General features: G+C 42.6%; 1 protein-coding gene across 1 annotated transcript in view; it reads left to right on the top strand.

Annotated features, from left to right (window-relative positions):
* The window catches only part of LAMB4 (laminin subunit beta 4), a 41747-nt gene continuing 15853 nt past the window's right edge, over window positions 1-25894 (top strand). The window contains 26 exon segments of the mRNA XM_032688377.1: window positions 1-57; window positions 1454-1516; window positions 2739-2896; window positions 6023-6158; window positions 7451-7486; window positions 7489-7523; window positions 8170-8358; window positions 8521-8584; window positions 9130-9347; window positions 10163-10283; window positions 10916-11104; window positions 11703-11882; window positions 13288-13397; window positions 13872-13951; window positions 14933-15083; window positions 16016-16147; window positions 16739-16924; window positions 17797-17904; window positions 18123-18244; window positions 18957-19077; window positions 20030-20207; window positions 21572-21621; window positions 21623-21716; window positions 21943-22174; window positions 23812-23969; window positions 25487-25711. Coding sequence (XP_032544268.1) covers window positions 1483-1516; window positions 2739-2896; window positions 6023-6158; window positions 7451-7486; window positions 7489-7523; window positions 8170-8358; window positions 8521-8584; window positions 9130-9347; window positions 10163-10283; window positions 10916-11104; window positions 11703-11882; window positions 13288-13397; window positions 13872-13951; window positions 14933-15083; window positions 16016-16147; window positions 16739-16924; window positions 17797-17904; window positions 18123-18244; window positions 18957-19077; window positions 20030-20207; window positions 21572-21621; window positions 21623-21716; window positions 21943-22174; window positions 23812-23969; window positions 25487-25711 — 3307 coding nt within the window. The 5' untranslated portion in view covers window positions 1-57; window positions 1454-1482.

Genomic DNA, 25894 nt, shown 5'->3' with positions numbered 1-25894 from the left:
TTCCCTCAGTCAATTGTGCTCATTTCCAGCCGCAACACTTGGCTGCCTGGAACCCAGGTAAGACCTTTTAATTTTCCTGCTAAGCATGGAACTAAAATATGTTGGGGTTTTGCTGGTCCTTGTTTCTCTGTTAAAGGGAATCATGTTTAAAGAGTATCATCGGTACTGAATGTCACAGTGTTAGGGTAGGAATTGGGATGTGTACCTGCCAAGATCACTCTTACTGTGGATACCTATATTTCACTACAGTGCTGTCGCAGTGGTTGCAGCTCAAATCATCTCTGAGTCTGTCCATTATTCTGACAGAGTATAAAATTTAAAGTCCAACACAGCAGTTTGCTCAATTTTGCCTCAGACAGTGGATCTGTGGCCAGCTCTCTGTGTAGCCAGGGAGCCAGTCACAGCTGCATGGATGCTCACCAGCATCATCTTCCTGTCACATGCCAGGCTCTCTGCAGTTTTGGCAGTGAGAGTAGCTGAAGCAGCATGAAAGCCTGCCGACCCTTGATAGCTTTCCCTACCTGTGGTTGCTGAGCTACTCATCTAGGTATGGCTCTTGTGTTGTGTGCTGTATAGAGCTGTGTGAACCAAGCCCACACAGAGCCAGTAACAACTGAAATGCTTTGATTACCCTTTCTTATGTTCTGCCTGCTCTGGGAGGATATTTCATCTTAGTTCAGAGGAACAAGAACTGAACTGGGAAGTGGCACTTTGCTCGTACAGGGATGCCCCAGCAGCCAGAGCTGCTTCAGGGTACACTGGTGCCTACAGATGGAGAAAGAGGTGGAAGGTGCAAAGACGGGAGTAGGATTGGTTTGGGAGTTCTACTTGATGGCAGGATGCTGGGTTGTCTTTTATACTCATGGCTGCCTTTGTTTTTCCAACAAGGTTTTGTGTTGACAAGTCTCACTTTCCTCCAGGTAGGTAGGAAGAGGAAGGGTGCCACAAGGCCACAATGAACCTCCCTTGGGTTCATGCTGAGGTTCCCTTGTATGAGTCTTTTGCATTGATGCTGAAATTACCTGGTTTTCTTCACCACACTTTAAGATGTGGTTATATCTTGTCTCTGACAAAATTCATAGCACCTGACATCAGGCATTTCTCAGTAGCATCTTCATTAGGACCTCTGTCTTTGTTTCAAGTTAATGAATAGAAACAAGAACTTTCAGAGAAAGAGTTAGATCTCTGCAAACAGCTCTGCTGAATCGAATTAGGATTAAGTTGCTTGTATTTGAGTGCTACAGTATTTTAGGTGATAGCATTCTGGTTTTATTTTACACTAAGTGTAAAGATCTTTTTTTAGAACTAAATCAAAGCCAGGGTTTTCTTTTAGTCTCTATATTTTTATTATGGCTCTATCACTTTAATAAGGTACCCCTCCGGGTACCCCTATGTGCAAAGGGTGCCCTAGTGAGGCAGAGCACCAAGTTACCCACCAGTTCTTCTCTTGCAGTGGTGCCAGTTTGAGTTCCACTGGGAGGCATGAGGCTGGGGCTGGCCATCCTGTTACACCTCAGTAAGTACAGATGCTACAGTTACTCAGGCCAACTTTAAAATATTAGCATGTGATTTACATATCTCCAAGATTTCGTTAGAGTGCTTCTTTTAAGAAGGCACTATTGAGAAACATGACAGTGAGTCCTTATTCCCCTCTCTCCTACCTAGGACCCACGAGTGATATGAAATCTTTAAGTACAAAGAAAAGTTACATGTTGTAATTGAATCTAAATCAGGGCCCAAGAGGCGCAATCAATATCAGCTAATTAATAATGAGTGTGGATCTGTATAAATAAAGAGAGAAGGCTAACCAAACATAGGCATTGCTTTACACTGAAAAAGTCAAGCCTCTGTCATAATCTAACTATAGCCTGAGCCATAGACTGGAATCTGGCTGCAAAATGCTGTATTTTTTACTGTGGTAATTGCGTTACCATTTCTGGTGTTCTGTGGGATCTTCTTGTATCAATTTTTGGGGTTTTTTAACTGCACCTTTTATAACAAGTTGAGCCAAGTAAAGCTGAAAGATAAAGCCTCCAAGGTACCCATTCCTGTTCAGGGTTTCAGGACAGAACTTGTTTAAAAGGACAAGCCCTGTAAGGGAAGTCTTAATATAATGGGGAAAATATTTGAAGTTGTTTCAGGCAAAATAAATGAAAAACTGCTGCAATTATTTAGAGAATTCAGAATTACTCTGTTTAATTATTAAGGACCATTCCACGGGGTCTGAACAGAGAGTTCTGGCATTAGACAAGGGATTTGTTGCAAATTAACAGAAAATCTGAGGACCACTGATGTCAATATTGGTCTCAGGTCCACCATTATCACTTGGAAATCAACACAAATCAGCAGAATTAATCCCAATCTGGCTCTGCTCACAGAGTCAATTGAAATGCTTGTGATTCTGCTGTAGGAATGCTGTCAATGGGCATATCAGTGTAGGAAGCATAATAAATTATTGCTTATGGCAGATTGGCATTTTTACTGAAAAGTAATGTGCTGAAAATCTAAGTTTTAGCATGGATTTGCAATATGCTAGCTATATTTTTTTATTATTATTTTGTAGAAGGCGCGTTCATTACCAAAGTTCTTCAAAAAAAGGTATTACTAAGGACAAAAGGAGTTCAGGCAACGGATAATTTAGTTTTCTGCTGGTGTTGAGATTTAAATGATTTTGTCTGGAGAATACTGCTGAGTATATGAAGCAATTTAATCTCTCTTTGATCTTCTTTTGTGCTTAGCGCTGATAAGACCCCAGAATACACAGCACGACTGTGATGCCGGGTCCTGCTACCCAGCTGTTGGGAACCTCCTCTGGGGTCGCAGCAAGCAACTGACAGCCTCGTCAACCTGTGGGATGAACAGCCCTCAGAAGTACTGTATTGTGGGCTACCTAGAGGTTGGTTTGCTCCTTCTTTTTTAATAAACTGAACTCTGCTTACCAACAGTATTGTCATCTGTTCAGGGAATTTGCCCAGAGTAGGAAGTTTCTGTGGGAGTTGTCTGAATAATCATCAGACAGTGTGACATAAGTCTGGTGGAAGGCTGTGCCTTATTGCAGCACATATGGAGGGTTTGGCAGCAAAGAGCCTCCAGGGTGATGTGTAGCTTCTCAAGGGGGAGAAACATCCCTGAGACACACAAGGATTGAGCACAGGGATTTCTGAAGGAGCTTTCTCTGCAAGTCCTCTTCCTGCTCATGCCTCAGAAGTGAAGACTATGGTTTGTGTGTGTGTGAGTGCAGGAGCAGTCGAGTCCCACAGGCAGGCACTGCCTTGGTGGACCTTCACTGAAGGACATGTCCATACAGTGTTGAAACCTGAGGCAGCCTGTTCAGAGATTCACACCATGTCCTCTCGTGTCCTTTGATCTGAAATGAGACCAGTGTTGCTGAAAGCAGAAAGCTGTCTCTGAAAAGGGAAGACCAATGCTGTAGTCCAGTCTTTGGCCATATAGGTGGGTTTGCAGATTGAAAATGTGGCTCATCAGAGGGATCCCTCTCACTTTCTGGCCACAGTGATGAGGGGGACCAGTGAGCATATGGGAGCTATGCCAGGAAGGAATGGGAATTCCTCTGTTGCACGTCCTGGAGGACTTGGCCCCACTGAGCTAATAGATTCTCACAAATAGAAATATTTTCACTAAATAAGAGCTTAGGCTGAAGAGGAAGTTAAAATACAGTTTCATTTATGAGCAATTGAAAATAATTACAGTTTATGACCTTCTGGCTAAATGGTGTGACACATTTGCAGAGTAAGGTATGGAGATGGCACCAGGCACTGCTCCAAGTTGCATGTTGGAACCACGGTTTTCTGCAAAGCATAAATACCTCTTTCCTTTGCTGAAATAGCCTGAGCCATCTTTCTGGCCCTTAAGCTGGATGATTGCCTTTTATTCTTGCTTTTTAGGAGGAGATCAAAGAGCGATAAAAAATTAATATTTTCGCTTGCCTGTAACTTACCCTTTGAATTATGTAATACAGACTCATGAAAAGGAGCAGCTGTTCCGCAATAATCCCTGTGATTTAATGCTGCTTCAACATATCTTGACCCGTGGTGGCTGTCTCTTGAAGAGGGTGAAAACTACAAATCTGCTTTGCAGAGCTCAAAAGAGAGAGACTTATGCTCTGGCAATGTGTTCTGTTCCATCAGCTCGCCTTAAATGTGTGTGTCACCAATAGTGTTTCAGTCCCACTTGACTCAATTCGCTTTCTCACCAGCACATTTTGAGTGCTTTGCTGGAGGCAGGCCAGGAACTTTGCATCATTCATCTTGTAAAGCCAAGTTCTTCCTCCCTCAGTTCCCCTTTTGATGGCCTGTGTCAGGCATCATGACAAGAGCAAACCTTACTTGTGAAAGTGGGTGTTAGTCAACATGGCAAGCTACCAAGATCCAGGAGTCAGTTGGGATGTCTTATTGAAAATTCCTATGGAAAAAAAAAAGAATTCAAGTGCTTTGTGTTTGAAAAGAAGCATTGGAAATCATTGTCAGTCTTTAATATATAATTTTATTTCTAAATTAGGTTAAGTGGTTTTTAGCTCTATGATTGAATTTACTACTTACACATGTTTTGAAAGGAAAAGAAAGGGGACAGCACTGAGGAGAGTATAAAGCCAACACTTCAGAGGCAAATGGGATCTACCAGACATGGCTTGTATGGACATACACATGCTTGTCCTTTGGAGTAGATTTTTATGGAGCAACCTTAAACATAAGTTGACCAAGTATCATATTGTATGCATCTATATAAATCAGAGAGTGAATGCAGTCCTGCCAAGTGCTTTCTTACCAGAGCTTTGTGAAATGAGATGACAGAGTATTTTTTGTATTTCTCTCTCGTCTTCTAAACTGTGTATTCATACACTTGTCAAGGGTGATATAGAATGACTGAATATAATACATATTTATCATAATGTTTAAAACACATGAATTATACCATACCTGTTAATCTACAGCTATTAATTTCTTTAAATGTGAATAACTCCCAGGTGATTTCACAATACAAAGATGTATAAACCATTCCCAATGCTTCTCTGTGGATCTTGAGTGTGTCAAGTGGGATGCCTCTCTATCCATCCCCTTCTGGGTCATTTCCAGTCCAGCTCCTGCCACTGATTTCCACTTTCTGTTTTCAGGAGCATCCCTGCCAGCCTCCCACCCATGGGCACTGAACCCATGCCTCCTCCTTCAGCTCCCTCTGGGGTGCTGTGTCATCCACTCTTCTTCCTGCCACCGTCCCTGCAAGCCAGGCACACACCTTGGGCATCACCTTCTGCTTTGTCTTATCCTTGAGCCATTGCACTCAGGTTCTGCCCAAATCTCATGGAGTGGCACATCCAGCCCTGCCCACCCTACTTCCCTGGGGCGCTGCTGGCTGTGATCCTGTGGTGCTCAGGCTGTCCTTATGGCTAAGCACGGCTCATCTCCCAGACCAGAATGTTAACCTTGTCACCTCTCCTTAGTTTCCCACTCAATCCCCCACTCATCACCTTAAAGAGGAGCTCCTTGCCCTCACTATCAAAGCCCTTTTGCAGACAAAATTATTCAGAACTGAGATATTAGCTCATCATTGCTACCTTCATCTTCTGCTTGTAACATTTTCAAACAAGACCCTTTTATCCTATTGAAAGGCTAATTTTCCTCCTTTGCATTGGTTTTAAACTTCTGCAGTTTCCCTATGCCTACAAAATACACTTACAGTGATCAGGGTGGTGGTGTCAGCCCAGGCCAACTACTTACTTTGTACCTGCTCTTACTGAGATCCCTTCTCCACAACTGAAAAAGTGTAATTTTTATAGAATACCTGTGGCAGACCAAGACCAACACTTACTATGTACATGGTTCATGCATATAATGATTTTCTTGGGCTTACCCCTTATATATGAAAGCCTGAGTGATTAAAAGTACAGGCACCCAAAGCAACGTGACAGGTGCCAGTCTTGCAATTGCATAAATATGTGTACATCCACTTGATTTTTAGTGAAGAGACAAAATTAATATTTTATTCTGCTCATTTTGTTTTCTAGGCTGAACAGAAGTGCTTTCTCTGTGATTCCAGATACCCATATAATCCCTATACCCAGCACAACAGTCACATGATTGAAAATGTTATCACAACATTTGAGCCTGATAGGAAAAAGAAGTGGTGGCAGTCAGAAAATGGTAAGTTTCTTTGAGAAAATATTACTTCAAAATGTTGCTATGAGTTTTCTTTATGCCATTGGCACTCACCATATTGCTTTTATGAAGAGATGAAACAACAGCACATCTGTTCTTTGATTCAGTAATGCTGAGTGATTTGAACCCATTTACGTGTAGCAATATAGGATATCAGAAAGTCCATTTTTCTATGGACAAGTTTTAAGCACAGTATCTCCAAGAGGTGGCCAGAGGACCAGTGGCAATGCATCATTATACATGGAGACCATGTATTTTCCACAGGGTGTCTGCCTTTCAGGGAAATGTGATTTGTGGCAAAAGATATATTTGCCTACAGATGTGATGTCATGTAACGACAGCGTGTAAAACACAAATACCCATTTAAAAACAAATAGTGTAAAGCACTATGCTAGGAGGAATAACATTTACTCTATCTTATTTGACATACAGTGAATATGTAAAAAACATTTGACTGGTTGGAAATTAAGGCATAGAAAAAGTAAGGTAATATGTTACCTTTGTTTTGAGTATCCAGCCGAAAATTTATAAACCTTGTTTTTTCATGGAGTTTAGCAAGAATCTGTCACTAGCTTTGGACACCACTGCCAATAAAGCTGTGGGCCAGCTGTGAGAAGAGCTTTCCTTGTTCTCCCAATCTTTCTTCGGGGATGAGGTCTCATGCACAGCCTGGTCAGCAGGAGCCCTGGGATGCTGCATGCAGATGTGAACAGTGGGGGTACTGGCTGAACTCCTGCAACTCTCTGCAGAGAATGCATGAATTGTGGAGGTTTTTTCTATACTTGTTGCAATTTTGGAAGATGTCTGGTGTAGTAGTTCTGCTTATGATAAATTTTAGGTCTGGTAGTATAGGAGGGTTTAACAGTTCTGTTTAGCATGAAGAAAACCCCACAGTTTTATTGAGTTTCTCTTTTTTTTTCCTTAGAAATAAGTAAATTATTTGAATGGATTTTAAAAAATAAACCTAACTAGACACAGGAACACAGAAACCCAGAACCATCACCATCATTTACTATTTGAATTATCTGAACAGGACCTTTAACCAGGTCCTGCAGTCTCAGTGACCTGCAGCACTGCCAGTGACAGTGTCAGGAAGGCAGAAAATCATATTGCCCTGGGGAGAGCAATCCAGCCACACACTGGGTTGTGCACAGGTGATGCCCTAAAGAGTCTAACTACTGTGCTGGAAAAGGCATCTTTAAATTCCCCATGGGAAAACTGTCTCAGCTACTCCTTCAATATATGCATTGTGATCTTCATTTTCATTCTCTTTTCAGGCATTGACCATGTCAGCATTAGACTGGACCTAGAAACTTATTCCAGTTCAGCCATCTTATCCTGACCTTTAAGGTACATCTTTAACCAGAGATTTTATGTAACGTTAAACACTAATTACTTAGCCAGAGGAATAAATTGCTTAGAGAGGCAGTGAAAGCTCCATCTTTAGAGGGTTGTAAGAACAGGTTAAATAAACACCTGTCAAGTATGGTTAAATTATAGTTAATCCTGCCTTAGGGGAGGAGGATAGGCTGAATAGCTTCCTATTCATATGTCTTCTGGTCCTATTTTCTATAAATTTGAGAATTAAAGTGGAAAAAAAAATTGTAAAATTAAACCCTAAAAATTTAGGACATATCTGAACTGCAGTTGCTCTTTCAATTTAGTTCAGCCTTCTCATGCTTAACCGTTATGACACAGATGGCTACAATATTTATTTTTTTTTAACAAAATTTCTACATTTTTATGATAAACTTCCTTACTTAGAAAGCGATCTTGTATCTACATGGAAGGTTACCCTTCCCTTCTGCTAGAGAGAGGTTCTAATGAATAATCTGGCTTTTTCAGAAAATCATGTAACCAGCACAGTAGCCCTGTAATGAGGTACAAGATCCCAAACAGAGAATTTTAGCATCCCCCAAAGAGGAATATCAGTATAACAACCCCTGAGATGTTTTATCCATGCCTGCTTAAGGAATTCTTGAAATATTTCTTGCAGACATTTCGGCCTGCAGCAATGCTAGTTGAGCGCTCTACCGATTTTGGTCAGTCCTGGAAAGTGTTTAGATATTTTGCACATGATTGTGCAGCTTCTTTTCCCAACATCTCTTCCGGTCCAGCAAAAAGTGTGGGAGACGTCATTTGTGATTCAAGATATTCAGACATCGAGCCCTCAACTGAAGGCGAGGTACTGCCAGGTGGCTGTGTTTGTATGAGTTCAGATCACACGTAGCTCTGTTACTGCAGCTGAAGGTCTCTTGTCTGTATGTGGTAAAGGGAGGAGCCTGTCATTTGATCCCTTAGGTGGGTGCTTATCCCATCTCTTCAGCTGTATCAATTTGTTTTGCAGGTTGTTTTAAAAGCTTTGGATCCCAGCTTTGACATAGAAAATCCATATGTGCCCTATATCCAAGGTATGGACACTACAGGTTTTCTCCAGAGATATTTTCCTGGTGTTGTTTGTTTTGTACACTGAAAAGGTCAACAGCTCAGGTAGTGTAAGTCAATGACATTGAAAATTAAGTACCTATAAGTACCTAAAGATCTTACGGTGACATTGTATTAATAAATAAAATGGGGCCAGTCCTGTTCTCTAGCCCTGAGGGCAAATGGCAGAGCTCTGCAAAGTTCATCCATGTAGCTAAACTGTCTTTCATTTTGGGATCAGGCTCAATCCACGCTGCTTTGGGAGCAATCCCAGAGGTGCACATGAACTCATGAAGCCAGTGGCTGGGAAAATGCAGAGCCATATCAAGGAGGGTGCTAATGCTTACACAGCTGTGTGCCAGGAGTGGTCCTTGCCCTGGCACTGTACACATTAGTGGTCCTGGCAATATTGGATCATTTCTATTATTTCTTCACTATGGAAGAATTCTTGGATGACTGATCCAAGCTGAAGATTTCATGCTGTTCATTTTAGAGTGACCTTGGTCTCTTGATCTCTCTTCTTTCCTTCCAGAGCTCATTACGTTGACAAACCTGAGGATCAATTTTACTAAACTCCACACCCTTGGGGATGCTCTGCTTGGAAGAAGGCACAGTGATCCCCTTGAGAAGTACTACTATGCCATCTATGAGATGGTTGTGCAGGGCAGCTGCTTTTGCAATGGCCATGCCAGCCAGTGTGATTCCATGCAGAATCTGCGGGGAGATGTTTTCCATCAATCGGGATGGTGCGTCATTAATGCTGTCTCCAAAAAGGGCGGTCCCTACCTGGTATTTTATGAGAAGGAAGAGATGGAGGGAGGGAGAGGAAGATCTCTGATAATCTTTGGACTGACCATTTGCAACTGCAAGTTGTTAAATGTTTCAATGCAAATTCTTCCTTCAAAGCCCTAGTTTGGAATGCACAGAGGGTGTCTCTTTGTTGGCACTAGGGTGGTGTTTCAAAAGCAACTGGGACAAGACATGTTGATAATAGCAGCCAAATACCACAGCTGTAATGGTGCAAACGTAATGCAGTAAGTAGCCTATGGTGTGTGCAGACTTGAATGGCCATTTGTTGGGTGCATTCCACTCTCCAGCTGGGTTTGGGGGCTCTGCAGCAGGAGAGAAGGCATTGGCACAAAGAATAGCTGATAATGCAAAGCTAATCCATGAAAAATGGATTATTAAAAATTCCAGGAACATGATTTTGAATTCTTTCCCTCCAGGAACAAGAGTTTTTTTCTCCTGGAAAATATGTATCTCATGTTAAGATATGTAGGGAAGGAGAGAGAGAGAATCTAAAAGGTTAAAGTCCCCCTTGATATCTCTATAAGTATTTTTTTCTAAATGTTGCTCAGTGGCTTTAAAACTATTTGGTTAAAATTTGCAGGTATTCTCCAGACCTTTTACTCAAATAATTAAGAATTATGTCAGCTGAGGGAGCCAAAGAGCTTTGAATTTTCCTGATCTTGCTGGCATACCTCGAACAGATCCTCTCCTGTCCTGTCCTCTTCTCTCCTCTCCTCTTCTCATCTCATCTCCAAGCTCTTCTCACCACGTTACAGGTCCAAGGGAGATGTATCTGCCACCATAACACTGAAGGTTTGTCTTGTGAAAGATGTAAAGATTTCTACAATGATGCTCCCTGGAGACCAGCTGAAAGGACAGAAGATAATGCTTGCAAACGTAACTCAAACATGATATTTTCCTTTTTAATAGTTGGAGGTGGCTGTAGCACAATCACAGTCCAACGCATAATGGGAAGGCTAGGTTCCTGGGAGGGAGACTTTTCCATGCCTCATCCAGAAAAACAGATAGACACCACATAAGTGCTGTGTTACCTTACAAGAAGTAGAGCTGTTTCATGTTCTTATTTTTCATACAGAGAAAAAAAACAATAAAGAGAGGAAAAAACACCTAATGCAAAAAAGATCATCCACTGACTTGCACAGTGTCTTTCATGTGAGTGAAAGAATTTAGAAAAGGCTAAATTATTTATTTTCACAATAATGAGTAAAGTGGGATGTACAAGAATAATGTATTAGGATCTGTAACAAATATTCAGCTAGAGCTTTCCTTGGTGGAGCAGTGTTCCCTGCTGCGTATCAGACACACTCACCCACATGGGTTCTTCTCCAAGTTTAGGGCCCAGTTCTCTCCGCCAGCTGTAACACACAAGGCTTGGGAAGCTATCATCTTGTTGGGCACTGAAATCATACAAGTCACCAGTAATCCTGTTTTAGCAGTAGACAGCAATGGTGGCCAGACCACAACAGGAGTCATGGTGTGAAATACCCCACTGTTTGTCTTGGTTTCAGGTTGTAACTGCAACGGCCACTCCAGCAGATGCCACTTTGACATGGCCGTGTACCAGGCCAGTGGCGGGGTCAGCGGTGGGGTTTGTGAGGACTGCCAGGACAACACCACCGGGCAACACTGTGACCAGTGCAAAGGTTTCTTTTACCAGGATCCACTCAAAGTCATTTCAGACCCTCAGGCGTGCCTCCGTAAGCGTCCCTTTTTAGCTTCTGTAAGAATGACTCAAAACAGCGTGGTTCTGGTTCTCTTTGCTCTGAACCCTATGGCATCCCCATGCTTAAGTGTTCATACGGTTGTAAAGCTGTTACCAAACCTACAACATCCAAACTGTCTTACAAAGTAGCTGCATGACAGTATCCTCAAACCATCACTGTTAAAGGAGCTGCATATTCCAATTTATTGCTGAGCTTAGAAATCCAGCAGAGCTATCAGCTTTCTTGAGCAACATCAATATAAATATGAATTGCAGTAGTCATATTGCTTCTAGGGCCTTCAAGTACTGCAGGAGGGGTGCAAAATGATGGGAGGATTAATAACTTTTGCTGAACACTCGCCATATGCAAGAAAAATAGTCTTTCAGACATGAAAGCACTTCTGAAAGATGAGCTAAATTCAGTATTAACATAGGATGGGGAAAATGCTCTGAGTGTAATTTAATTGTAGCAATTGATTGATATGAAAAGTCCTTAAGGAGCCAAAGGAGGATTACTAGCAACTCTGTAATTGCATTTTCATGCTTACATCTAACTGTGCTTTTTTTATGTATCCCCTTAACCATTCCTGTAGCATGTGACTGTGACCCAGAAGGTACATTGCACAACGGCGCCTGCGAGAGTCACACAGATCCCACTCTGGGAACGGTGGCGGGCCGGTGCCCTTGCAAGGAGAATGTAGAGGGTGTTCGCTGCGACAAGTGCAGGGCAAACTACTATGGGCTGAGTGGCAGTGACCCCCTGGGCTGCCAGCGTATGTAAAACACCTCTCTCATCCTTCTTTTCAAACCATTTTTAAGATATGAAGGTAGTTGAATGCACAGATGCAACAGTAATGTACTACTTGAGTCACGGAATACACAGTTGCCTACTATAATTAAATGTCAATGCCATGTAATGTTTCTGGGGCAGCTCCTGCAACTGAAAAGATGCAAAATCACTTTCAGAATGCATAGGATACTATAATAGATCAGGCTGCTGTTAATAGAAGGGTTGTTAAATATGCAAATTAATTGAAAAGGGAGATAAACACATGAAAATCATTTTAGCATCCAAATCAGTATAATCTCATGAAGTTCAACAAGACCAAGTGCAAGGTCCTGCATGCAGGTCAGAGCAATCCCAAGCACAAGTACAGACTAAGAGGAGAATGGATTGAGACTAGTCCTGGGGAGAAAGACTTGGGGGTATTCGTGGATGGAAAGCTCAACATGACTCAGCAATGTGGATTTGCAGCCCAGAAAGCCAAATGTATCATGGGCTGCATCAAAAGAAGTGGGGCCATTAGGCTGAGGGAGGTGATTCTCCTGCTCTACTCCATGTGGAATACTGCCTCCAGGTCTGGGGTTCACAAGAAGGCTGGAGAAGGACTTTTCACAAGGGCATGTAGGGACAGGACAAGGAGAAATGACCTTAAGCTGAAGGTGGGTAGGTTTAGTTTAAATATTAGGAAGAAAATCTTTACTGGGAAGGTGGTGAGGCACTGGAACCAGTTGTCCAGAGAGTTTGTGAACTCTCCATCTCTGGAATTATTCAAGACAAGGGTGGGTGGGGCTCTATGTAACCTGGTCTAGTAGAATATGTCCCTGCCCATGACAGGGGGGTTGGAATTAAATGATCTTTAAGGTCTCTTCCAACCCAAACCATTCTATGATTCTGTAATTCTATGAAGGGTCCATGAAAAGCCACAGACAGACTGTTAGGATATTTGGACTCTGCAGTACAGTGTCAAGATGGCAGAAGCTGCTGCCTTGCCATGAGAACTTCCAGCCAGCCATTCCTCTTAGAGAGGCTTGCTGAAAAACACATCCCGCCCCTCCCCAGGCGCACTGTGGGTTTGTGAGCACGTTATGCCCACACCATGGTCCTCAGACACACGCAATGACTGTGCAGACCAGCACAAGCACACAGCAAACCACTGCACAGGGCTTTCTGCCAGTGCCCCTGCTCCCCCTGGAGAGAGGCCTGTCAAAGGAAATGTCCATTTCCCAAGGGCAGTCAGTGGGCTGCAGGGTGCCAGGGCATGTGCATCTGTAGAGTGTCTGTCTGGGGGATGGAGACTGCCTGTCATGCTGATGCCACATCTAAAGCAAACACCAGTCCTGCTGCCGGCAGTCACTGGAGCCTGCAGAGGTAACCACACATTTCTGTCCCTGCAGCCTGCAACTGTGATCCCTCTGGCAGTTTGCCCTTCTCCATCTGTGATCCTGCCACAGGAGAGTGCCTGTGCCAGCGGTTCACCACAGGGCAACGCTGTGAAAAATGCCTCGTACGTATTAAGATTTTGTTATTACTTCTGCATGTGGTTTTGGAAGTCTCCTCACCCACCTCACACCTATTAATTGCCAGAAAATTACACAATAAGTCAAATTTCAAAATAATTTTACAGCTGTATGCTACCATTCTGCATTGACATCTGGTTCTTTTTCACTGCTCACAAACATTTGTGCAATCAAATTAGACTGGGAGAAGCGCTCCCGGGAAGGAAAGAAAATGCAAAATCATGTCCTCAGACCATCTTTTGCTGTTTACAGAGAACTTGCTTGCACAAATGGGTAAATATCTGTCTCATGCAGTGACTGAGCACCTATGCTATCCGGTAAGAAAAGCAATCTCCCATGGCCAAACACAGGCAGCAGCACAGTAGTGCTCCAGAGCATTGTTCATCCAGCAGAATGAGTTCTGTTTTTCTTTACATATTTAAATACTTATCATAAAAAGATTTTTTTTTTTTTTAACCCAGGTAGGATACTGGGGTCTTGGCAACAGCTTGAATGGCTGTTCTCCATGTGACTGTGATATTGGTGGATCCCAGAATAACTTGTAAGTTAAATTTCTTCAAGTTCTTTCCTGGTTTTAATTTTTATAAGCTCTTAGGCTAGATTTTCTGATTAGGTTAATACAGTCTTGGTACAGATGGGAAAATAGCCTGTAGATGTAATTTCATCATATACAAACAGAGTAAAGTCGCGTTGGGATTTTGGAAATTTACTTGTGATAAGGGGATTTACCTATTTCCTTTGAAACCAACTTTGAATCAGCTTGAGTCAAGATGTGTTTAATATAAAATATAAAATGCATGGCTTGAGAGAACCAGAGACCCTAATATTTGTATAAATTAGAAGTAAGTTAGAGGTGACATTTTTACCTTAGTTTCCTACATCTACCTTAAATGCTAGATTTTTCTTTTCTGGCTGCTGTTCAAAATGTATAATTTTAGAAGCAAGCTTGGTTTCAGTTGAATTACTTCAGAAGTCTGTTGGGCAGGGGTCTTCACTACTGCTGTTAGACTTCAGACATAGGAACACATAATCTGATGCTGTAGAACAGCTCCTTGAGAGTAGATAAATAATTTAGTGTGTTAAATATGACTGTAAATATATGGAAACTTCCATATTCACATCAAATCAAAGGTCCTTCTGATCTCATGTTCTGCTTCTATAATTGTGAGTGACAGGTGATTAAAAATCATGATACAGTGATAGTTACAGAAAGAGATAAAAGAAATGGATATAGGAATAGATAGTAACAGATGCTCAGGAAACAAAAGAATCAGTGCTTCAGGTATGGAACAGACAAAGACAAAACATGTCATGTCTCCAAAGTGATGGAACAGTAGGACTGAATGAATCCAGCATCAGAAACAGAGAGGGTGGGGGGTAGGAAGAAGTTTAATAACAGAGGTGATCCGGCAATGGGAGAAATGAGGCAAAGCAGAAACAAGGGTGGATCTGAGCTGCCCCTGTGCTGTGAAGACCCAGCTGTGCCACTCTCTGACATCCTCCCTTTACCATTTTGCTGTAGGTGCTCGCCAAAGGATGGTCAGTGCAAGTGTCTTCCCAACATCGTGAGCCGCCAGTGCAATGAGCCAGCTCCAGGCTATTTTTTCTTACCCCTGGATTATTACATTTATGAAGCTGAGCATGCAAAGCCCCTTTCTCGCTCTGCACCCTTGGTAGGTAGCTGGCTTTTTAGGTGTCATACTGAGAGGGGATCCATACAGTGGTGGCACAAGAGCTGAGGCTGAGAAGGAGCCCTTGCCTGGGGAGCAGCTGGAGTGGCTCTTTAGCAGGAAAATGCAGAGCAAGTCCCTTGACCATCCTCAGTTCATCTCTGTTTTTCATGGACATTATCCCATAAATGCGGCTGTTACAAAGGGGCAGTACCTACAACGTGCTGTGACCTACAAAGCTGCCCTTGCTGCTTCTCAAGTGCTGGCTGGTCTGACATGAATTAGAGAAAACAGTTTAATTATTTAAATTAGAGGAAAGTGTTTGAGTTGCCAACCATTATCATAAACTGTTATATTTCTGGGAATCTCCAAAAGGAGAAGAATCAAATTACTCTCTGCTCCACTGGACTCATTCCTGCTGCCTTATATAAAGGCACTGATTGTAGCCCAATTTCCTCAAGAATTTGGCATCCATCTGTAATGTTTTTAGAAAAATTAATTTTTATTTATTGTTTCCCCTTCAGCATGGGGGTAGTTGTTCCCCATGCAGAGTACAAGCCTGGAATGCATCCCTTCCTCTGCCTATGCTTTTATTAACATTTCTGCCCTGACATGTTGTCCAGAAGCTATAGAGAACAAATAACAAAAAATGTTTATTTGCAGGTCACATCCACAAATATTTAGCTGTTATCACAACCAGTAATCATCCTACAGTCCAATAATTAAATGGAAAACAGATGTCTGAGGCATGGTTTATGAGAGAAAGTGGAAGTTAATTTTAAGGGAGTGGGGGAAAAGGTTTTCTGGCAAATGCTGGGCCGTAGTTTTGAGTTTCACCCTGAGAGCTTGTTTTAAGAATGTGGATTTTCATTTGGTTGCTTACCTACCTGTCAACGTTGTTGAGACAGTGCTGCTCCTCCCTCATTACTTCACAGGTTCAGCCAAGCCCTCTTCCAAGGTGTGACATCTACTTGCAGAAGCAAGGCTATGAGTTCATTATTGAAAATGGAAAGATTGTGTTAAACAGGAACAAGAAACGAACTGTAAGAAAATCTGGACTGGAACAGGTAAATTGGTACTTGAGTAGTTACTTAAGTTTACATCAAATACTAAAATTTTATTTTGTGACAAAGGGCAAGGAAATGCCTCAGCACGAGGGATTTGCAGTCCTAGACATTATAATTCTGACACAAATTAAGTCAATTTTTTTGCTACACAGTTGGGCCAGACATTTTGTGGTTCACACTGACTGGTTTACGCTGCCCAGTGACATTGGAGGCTCGAGTTCAATGAATTTTTAGAAGAGAAGAGTCCCCATGAAAGGCAATTGTTTTTTATAATGAAGAGTCCAGCCACGTATGAAAGGTTTGCAATGTGAATGTTTGGAGAAGCGAAATATTCAGAGACTGATGGATTCTAGTCCTTCTCATTGCTGTTGTTGCAAAGCCATAGGAAGCTTTTCTTGACATGTGACCCTAAACATCCTACGTATGGGAGAGTTCTTAGATTGTCAATCCCAAACTTGTTCAGAAAATGAGATTAAATCATGGCCAAAATAAGTGAACAGTGTGGCAAAAATATTTCCTTTCTTTTTTCTGAGTTTGTTTCTTTGTAATTTGACTTAGCAGGTCGTTGAAAATGTCGGTGTGTCTTTGCAGGGTGTGATGCAGTTTGGACAGGACTCTGTTTCAGCGGTGGTTTTCAGGCAGCCCAGCGCTGGTCGATCTGTGACGTGGACAGGACCTGGCTTTGCCCGTGTTCCCAGTGGAGCTGGGCTGAGATTTGCCATCAACAATGTTCCCTTTGCTATGGACTTTGATATCACAATTCGTTATGAGCCTGAGGTATCTGTGATGTCTTGCATGTCTTGTGATGTTGTGATAGATGCAGGGTCTGTTTTATCAATAATAGAATGAGCAACTTGTCCTATTCTTTATATTTAAAATTAAAATTACTTGGCTTTTCACCAAGTAACAAGTTGCCTTACCAACCAAATAACGTCCTCCACTGATCCTCTTATCCCTTTCCACTGAAATGTGAAAAATCAGCCCTACAAGTGTTTTCTAAGCATCAGCCAAGATTTCATGTTCCGAATGTTTCTCTTTTGGCACCTTTGCTTGGACTGGACTTTTGCTCACAAATCAAACACATGGAAAATGCAGTTCCTTTTAGATGGGCACCCTGTATTTCTAGCTGGTGTTTTTTGGGCAGGAAAATGTGCACAGGCAGAAGTGATCTGAGTAGATATTTATCCAGGGCTTTTGCAGGCATCCAGCTTCCCAGTTGCACCATCTGGGCTCTGAGATGTGTGAAAATTGTAGGAAAATAGCCAAATTACTATTTTTTGCCTGGAGAAGATTTCTCAATGATGAAGACGTGTAGGGAAATCTGTTAATCCAAGTCTGGTTAAGACCAGGTCCACACCCATGTCTTCAAAAACACAGGCAAGTGTTTTATTGGTACCAGCTTTTGTCTGTGCCTTACTCTTTTGCTTTGCAAATCTCTGGGACAGTCCCAGCACTTGAGATTATCCCTCTGTCTATTGTGTTCTGTTTTCTGACTGTCACTCTGAGGCAAACAAAACTCCCAGTGTCTTAAAACATGGGAACAATTGTCAGTGGGCTGGTTTGATGTAGCTTTTTCCTTCCAAGGATTGAAGAGTTGAGTTTTAAATACATATGTTATACACTCTTTTATGTTTGTTATTTCTTATTAGGTATGTGAGGAGGCAGCTAATGAAGAATATTTCCAGAATAACACTGTGCTAAGAAAGGAAACAACTCCAATGACTTTAACAGAGCTCTTTTCATTTGAACCAGCTGAGGTCCCATTTCCATCTCTGCTTTTCAATTGGCCATTGCAAACACAATGCATTTCTCTCAAATAACATTGGTTTTTAGTGCTGTAAAGAATGAAGAGAAAAACCTGTTATGTCACTGCCACGTGAAAGCATTTCAGATGGCTTTCATTAACCCTGACAAAGAGAAAGTAGATTTTTTTAGATACAAAAAAATTATCGTAATTTTTGTCTTTTGTTTATAGTCCTTGGAAGATTGGCTAGCAAGTGTTGCCATCCAGCCTACTGGTACCCTGTCAGGTCAACGCTGCAAAAACAAGATCCTTTCACAGGAGCCACATGTGTTGCCTCTCCCAGCTACAAAGAGGTCTGACTGTTCCTGTCCTTTTGCCTGTGTATTTTCTGTGTATATATCATTTACTAAAGCACTGTAGAGCAACAAATGTGTGGGAAAGTGGGAATATCAGAAACACGTGTGGCCTTTTCTGTTGCTGTCACACCACAGGACAATGTAGGTTCTAAGGAAGAGACTGATGTCCCAGTCCTCAGTCTGGCAAAAGTCTGCCCAACCCAGGAGAGCAGCCTGAGATCTTGCTGGCCTTAGTCATTGCTTTGGTGAAGATCCAACTGCAGCTACCTCAGTATAGAAGGGAAATACTGACTATATATATGATACTATTTCTAAAAGATACTATTTCTAAAAAACAGCTTTTCAGCTTGGACCTATATAAAGAATAGAGAGGAGTCAAGAGGATGTGAACAATGTCTTGTTTAAACAGGGGCAAGAAAGGATGAATATGAACAGTGAGTTGCAACCCCCTTCGCTTGAAGTAGTAAAACCTGCCCTTTTCAGTTTAATCTCCCCAGGTTTAAATTGTGCGTGGCAAATCATTTGGCAGAAGTCATGCAGCTTTCCAAAGCTTGCAAGCATGGAGCCTGTACTCCTCACAGCAGCAGGGTTTGCTCCTGGCTGCAGGCATTAGGATGCAGGCACAGAGGGAAGGGAACGCTCACAGCATCCCATAGACTTGCCTTGTCCTGACTGCTGGCTATAATTGAGCTTCATTTCTGCTAAACAGGATTGCAATTCTGCAAACTCCAGTCTGTCTGGAGCCGGGAAGAGAATATTCTGTGGATGTGTATTTTTCTCAGGCCTCTGCCTCTGACACAAGGGCAAAATCATACATCTTGATTGACTCAGTGAGTAGTTCTGTCAAAAGTCCCTTGAGGTTGTGTTTGTACCGCTGTGATATTTTTTTTACATGGACTTATTAAAAATATTTTAAAATAATTTACAGTGTGTTTCAATAGAAATTCAGCTTCTGCTTACCTCCATTGTCACTGTGTTTGCATGTTTTTGTATGGAAAGACAGAATTGTATCTGGTTTCATTTTCATGGAGCAATACCATAATAGTTCATCAAGTCATAATTGTTGCATATGTTGATAGTCAGAGTATGTATCCCTATCTGTTGCTCATCTATTATGAACATCTTCCACATATGCTGACAAGATGCTGTGGTTAGGGATACAAATTCAAGCAGTTCTTCATTAGTTATGTTTTTTAAAATCTCTCTAATTTGTCTGGATCATGGATATTTTTAAAGATTGGAAAAGTAAAATTATTTGTGTACTTCTCAGGAATCAGGTCCAGACATTTCCCAAGTTTCCACCAAGTCAGGAACTGGGTGTTAGTTTTGGGTCCTTCTCTTGAGAAAATTATTTTTAGGTCCATTTTTCTAATTACTTCTGTAGAACGGGATCTGACAAGGGCTGGCCATAATTGGACATGGAACCTTCGGCTTATTTTTCTCTATCACAGTAATACAAGTAAAAATTTTGGCCAGATACTGCTTTTGGAGTCACTACCACAGCCCATCTTAGAAGCAAAACCAGTTCTGAGCATATATCTGAGGTCTTATTATAATTTTATATTTTTCTATACAGTCTCTTTTATTAGAAGAACTCAGGGAATGTCTAGACCTTCAGAATAAATATGAATTTTGATGACAGAGTGGCACAACAGCAGATTTGGAAACATGGTGCTCCGGGCCTCTGTCCTTGCAATGCAAAGCACATTAAGAGCATGTGGGAAATTCTGGTTTTCAATATATCTAAGCAAAAATATTTTCTTTTCCCTCTTAATGCCAAAGCTTGGACTTATTCCCAGAATCAGCTCCGTGGAGAACTTATGCAGTGAAAAGGATTTAGATGAGTACCAGAAGTATCACTGCATTGAAATTGCATCCGAAGTTGGACCTCACGTCCTGCCTGAAGCGTGTGCACGGCTCATAGTGAGCATGTCAGCCCGGATTCACAACGGCGCCGTCGGTAAGGACCAGCCTGCACAGGCAGCTCTTTGGGACAGTTGCTGGTTTTCCCTTGAGTTTGTAGGTTATGTTGACTGACGAGCTCTCAGCCCATGGTGGTGTAGGTGAGTGAAGCAGATCAGCACGTGTTATGTGTGGATACACAGGATATATCTCGCTGAACCCTGAGCAGGCTGCAGACATCTTTTGGTGGCATGATTCTTGGAGTTTATCACACCTGATGAGCTTTGTGGAGCAGAGCGACAGGGACCATGGCAGTGCTTGTGTGTTTTCTGAAGAGCATTGAATCGAGATGTGACTTTATCATACGGCCAAGGCAGTAAAATTCCTGCTTTTCTGGCTGCTGTAAAAGGTCAGGGAAGTTTTTAAGCCCTCTCCCTGGATGATGCAGGCCAGCTGGATGCCTTGGTATGATGGCACACAAGCTGATGTACTGGAAGAATATTCACCAAGAAAACCTTGGTGGTGTTCCAGCAAGAGGGCAGTGGCAGGTGGGGTGTGAAGCTCCCAGGCAGCCTCCTGGACCCCCGTAGAAAGGGTAGCTGGGCTTAGTGGCTAAGGAAATCTCCCAGGTGTTGGGTCCAGAGAAATGGAACTTCCCTGCACTTCCATTAACAGAAGGGGTCTTCCTGGACAACTTTGATGGCCACCTACTTTCAGGGAGCCTTGCAGCAATGCCTCTGAAGTGATAGCATCTGCTTGATTTGGGCAGTTTTAGAAGGGTCAATGCTTCACTCTCATATCAGGTGATGAGGTCAAGGCTGTACAGCTGCAGACTCCCCTCATTTAGGCTTGGGCTGTGCTAACTCCTCATTAGCCCAATTCCCAAAGTGGTGGGATTTCCTAGTAAAACATGGCACTTTAGTTTTCTGGTGCTTTATAGAGCATCCTGGACAAACATCCTCTGTGAGTGATCAGAGCATCTTCACTGTATAAGTTAGTCCAAGATGTCCAGAAAGAAACCAACACTACACAGATGCAGACTGTCTGAGTACAACTTGCAGGTTATGTCCAGTGCTGCAGCTAGAGGTAGGTTTATATCAAACCCTTCTAGACTTCAGGATTTCTCTGTTTTGGATTCACATTTTGCTACGCCCTTTCTGTCCTATCCCAAATGTGTGCTGAAGGCAGTGCCTTGAATGTGGCAACTGCAACACCAAGACTTATGCTGGTGCCTAATATACCATCACCATTGATGCTACACCATCAAACAATCCAAGCCATGACCATCAGTGGTTAGTGAACCCCTGATAAGAATAATCAAGCTCTTTCTTTCCTATTTTAAAGTGTGAAACCTGCAAGTTGATGAGAGCAGTCACACTCCTTGATAACTAAGCCTGTTTTGGTTCTCTTTCCCCTTGGCAGCATGTAAGTGCAATCCCCAGGGGTCGCTGAATGCCAACTGCAGTAAACTGGGGGGGCCGGTGTCAGTGCAAAGCCAATGTCGTGGGACGCTGCTGTGACACCTGCTCTGCGGGCAGCTATGGCTTCGGCTTCCATGGCTGCTATGGTGAGTACTTGGCAGCCAGCACCAGGACCACTGTCTTGGTTCTTCATGCATACTCGAACTTTTTAGGGCTTTGAATCCAGGGTTATGTGTGAAGCAATATAAAAGATGTTTCCATGAATAATGAGTTTTCCATCCCCGCTTCTTGACTGCCTTTGAGCAGTGTCAGAGATGAGACACGTCAGTGGGAATACGTTCAGGACACAGCTTTGCTTTTGGTGTTTTCCAGCGTGCGAGTGCCACCCACAAGGCTCCCTGAGCACGCTGTGTGACCAGGTGACGGGGCAGTGCTCCTGCCGCCGGGAGGTGGATGGCCAGCGCTGCAGCCGATGTCTGGCTGGGTACTTCGGATTTCCCCACTGCCGTCCTTGCCCTTGCAATGGCAATGCGGAGCTTTGCGACCCTCTGACCGGAGTGTGCCTGGACTGCCGTGGGTTTACGGCTGGGAGCCACTGTGAGAGGTAACCTGATGGGCAGCACTGCAAAGCTCACCCAAACATTGGTGCTCTCCGAAATGCCTGTGTAGCTGGGGACCTACAAATGCATCAATGGCCTTAACAGGAAACATATACCAAAGCCAGGATTAAGCTGGGCCTAGCTGCTATACGTCAGGTACCTATTTGTTTGGCAAACGCATGTGGGACTGTGCATGCAGTGCCTGTGGGCGGACTGCAGGCATGGCATGCACCCAGCATTGCAGCAGGCTCCCTGCAAGAAGGCAATTGAGAGATGAGTGCCATAGCACCATGTGCTTGAAGACATGCACAAAGCTTCTGACATCTTTCAAATTGCCAGCTTTTAAATTTAAAATTCAGCACGAGGTTAGCCAAGAGGTTAACCATCAAACAAGAGGCTAACCTCATCCTGAATACTCATTTTAATACCTGCAGTTATCTCTGAGGAGCTTAAATAAACATGCCCTGTTTGCTGGCCATATTAGTTTCATATGACCAGCAAATTACTTTTCCCACATGTTCCAGCTCCATTCAGAATAGTTCTCCTCTTTTTTATTCTGTATGCTGTCAGCACTATCAGAGTTCAACATGAACATCAAAATTAAATTAATTTAGTTTAGTTTGGATGGGTTGTACCTTGTCATTCACTTTTAAGAGGATTTCCCTGTGAAACCTATTGAGCTTTTCTTGCAGTGCTTTTAGACAATACAGCCTTTGGCTACTGTGCTTGTAGGTGGCAAATAGATTTAAAATGGGAGACTGAAATACTTGTTGCCCTGTGCCTCTGCAGGAGCTTCAGACCCCAGGGTGAGGATAATCAAATAGCCAAGTCTTTTAGCCTGGCTCGTATGCATATGGTGAATTGTGTTTCCATTTGCCATAGTAAAGCAGATCAAAGACTGCGGATGCTTCAGAAGCCGCTGCGTTGCCGCAGCTGCAAAACCACAGGGGGCTGGGACATGGAGGCAGAGGCAGCGATGGTGGGCAGGTGGCTGAGTCCCCAGGGAGCCCCAAAAAGCCCCAAAACTGGTCTGGGTAACAGCATAGCCACCACCACTTTGAAACAGCCATTACCCCAGGTTTGCAGAACATGTCAGACAGAGCATGGCTCAATACATATTGCATCTAAAATATGCAATATTCTCTGAGTGCTCTTAATGAATCATTGCTTTTTTTGCCTCTGCCAGCACTTTCTACTGTCATGCCAGCCACCCAGTGTGTGTGTCTGTATGGAATGGATGATATATGTAAGTGATAGATGAATACATGGAATTTTTATCTGTCAGCTTTAGCTGCGTATGTAGAGCATGTGTGATATGTCATATCATAATCATTTAGACTGAAGTTGTTCCAGAGTAGGTGAAAGTCTTCATAAATATTCCTTGAAAAGAAAACATGTGTCTTTTAATTTTTGCTCCAGATTTTGGGAATGTAGTTCTGATTTTCCATTTTAGAACACCTTTGAAGCTTGATGTATCTGTACCAATTAATGGAGATAGCATTACAATGACCTGGAATGTTAATTAAATATATATACATGTACATATATATATATAAATCATATGCATATAAATTGATTCACCTGCATGGACTGAAAGGAGCACTTGACAATTTGTACTGCTTTGTGTTGACTGCTTTGACAGGTGCATGGATGGCTATTATGGAAACCCTCTGGAAGGAGAACCCTGCCACCCATGCATGTGCCCAGGGGTACCTACAAGCAATAGGTATTTTGCACATTCCTGTTATCGGGACTCCCAGTCTGCACAACTAGTCTGCAATTGTTTCGAGGGACATGCAGGTACAAAGCAAATAAGGATTGGTTCTGATTTTACTCAAATTAATGTAAGAGAGGAAAATGACCATCCTCCGTTCATCATGTGTTCAGAAATGACAAGTTAGGTAATGGTAATAAAAAGGCTAAGAAGAGTTAACACACAAATTAACTGAAATCATGTGGGAAAATCCTGACTAGGAAGAATGGGAGTTGTGCAATTAGTGTTTGAAAAAGGGATTCATTTAAGTGAATACAGTGAAGCCATTAAATAATCTGATGGCACTCTCTGAAACATCCTCCTTTCCAGGGGCATTACATTAATCTGGTGAGGAGAGGGGGAAGAAATGCAGTTGCTCATTACCTCTGAAAAAGAAGCATTGGAAGCCCAAATCAGAAAAAACAGGGCATTAAAAAGAGCTGATAAGATTTCCTAATCAGAGAAAATCTTTTCTCCATATAGAGGAATCAGTCTTTGACATTATGCCCCAAAGTGACTGTTTCATCATTCAAATGGTCACTTTAGAAATGAAGTTTCTATTCTCAGCTGTCTCAAATGCAGATATTTTTGCAGCACACTGATGCCTCGCTTCCTAAGATTCTGTTGACATAGCTTGAATTCCTGAAGGGAAAGTTGAAGATATTTCCCTCCCCCTGGGCATTAGAAAGATCTTCCATGATGGGAGCAAGCCTTAATGGGAAACACTACCAAAAACTAAACCAATGCTGTCATCTTACTTAGGCAAGCTTCCTTACAAGTCAAGAGCAGTTTTTGCTTTAGTAATTTTTGTAGGACCAAAATGACACTTGTTGGTACTTGGCCAGGGGACTTCTGTCCTCACAAACCACCTCAATCCTCAGTTCTGGACTTTCTTCCTTCTGCTCCTTTCCAGCAAGGCTCTTGGTCACCTCTGTGGCAGCAGGCTCACTTTTCAGATTGTAAAAGGCTCTGATTCTGAGGACCACAGTGAAGGAACAGAGTCCTTGGCTGAAGATGAGCTGGTAGATGGGGTTCCAGAAACACCAGCCTGTCCAGAAAGGTTTCTGAGATGCAGAGAGGTAGCACCCCAATCAGGACATGCACTGGGATGTCTTGCAGAAGTAGTTGCAATGCCAACAGGCAAGGGCAGAGTATCCCAGAGTTTGTCTGAACTCTTGGGCACTCCCCGCCCTCCAATGCTGCTGTGGGAGGGAAGGACCAAGGAAAATCCTGTAAATGTGGCCAGCCATGACTAATGCCATTGAATGGACTTTGCTGGAAAAAGATGTTTGGAGGTGTTGTGTGAGGGGGCACCTATTTAGTCCTTCTGAAAGGACTTCCTTGGTAGAAACAACCTGGGACAAGGAGAGTGAGTTTCCATCAGATTTCAATGTGGAAGCTGTGCTTTAAAGTGATTATAGGATTAAAGGGCAACAGTCTCAAACAGGTGGATATTTTTCATTGCAAATGTGCATTTGGACAGTCTGAATCTTTTAACAGTACTACTGGAAATTACATGTTTCGCTTGAATTCCCATCAATATTTTTACCTTCCTCTCTGACAGGCAATCAGTGTGACGAGTGTGCTACTGGGTTCTATAAAAACCCAAACAGCCCTGGGCTTGACTGTGCACCATGTCCCTGCAATAGTAACATTGATTTGACAGACCCAGAGTCTTGTAACAGGGTCACAGGGGAATGCATCAAGTGTTTACATAATACCCATGGAGCAAACTGCCAGTTCTGCAAACCAGGTTATTTTGGCTCAGCTCTCAATCAAAACTGTCAAAGTAAGTAATAGCACTGCAACTGTGTGTTCCTACCAAGAAAAGTTTTTTTAAAAGAAGGGAGAAGCTAGCCCTTGGAAGGACAACAAAACTAAAGCAGATGAATAGAGCAAAATATAAGAATACCAAATATATTTCTCTATATACCACATATAAATATATGAGTGATACAAATAACTTAATGTG

The sequence above is a fragment of the Chiroxiphia lanceolata genome, chromosome 5 (assembly GCF_009829145.1).
Source record: "Chiroxiphia lanceolata isolate bChiLan1 chromosome 5, bChiLan1.pri, whole genome shotgun sequence".
In the NCBI taxonomy this organism is placed as follows: Eukaryota; Metazoa; Chordata; class Aves; order Passeriformes; family Pipridae; genus Chiroxiphia; species Chiroxiphia lanceolata.
This window is presented reverse-complemented; position numbering and strand designations above follow the sequence as displayed.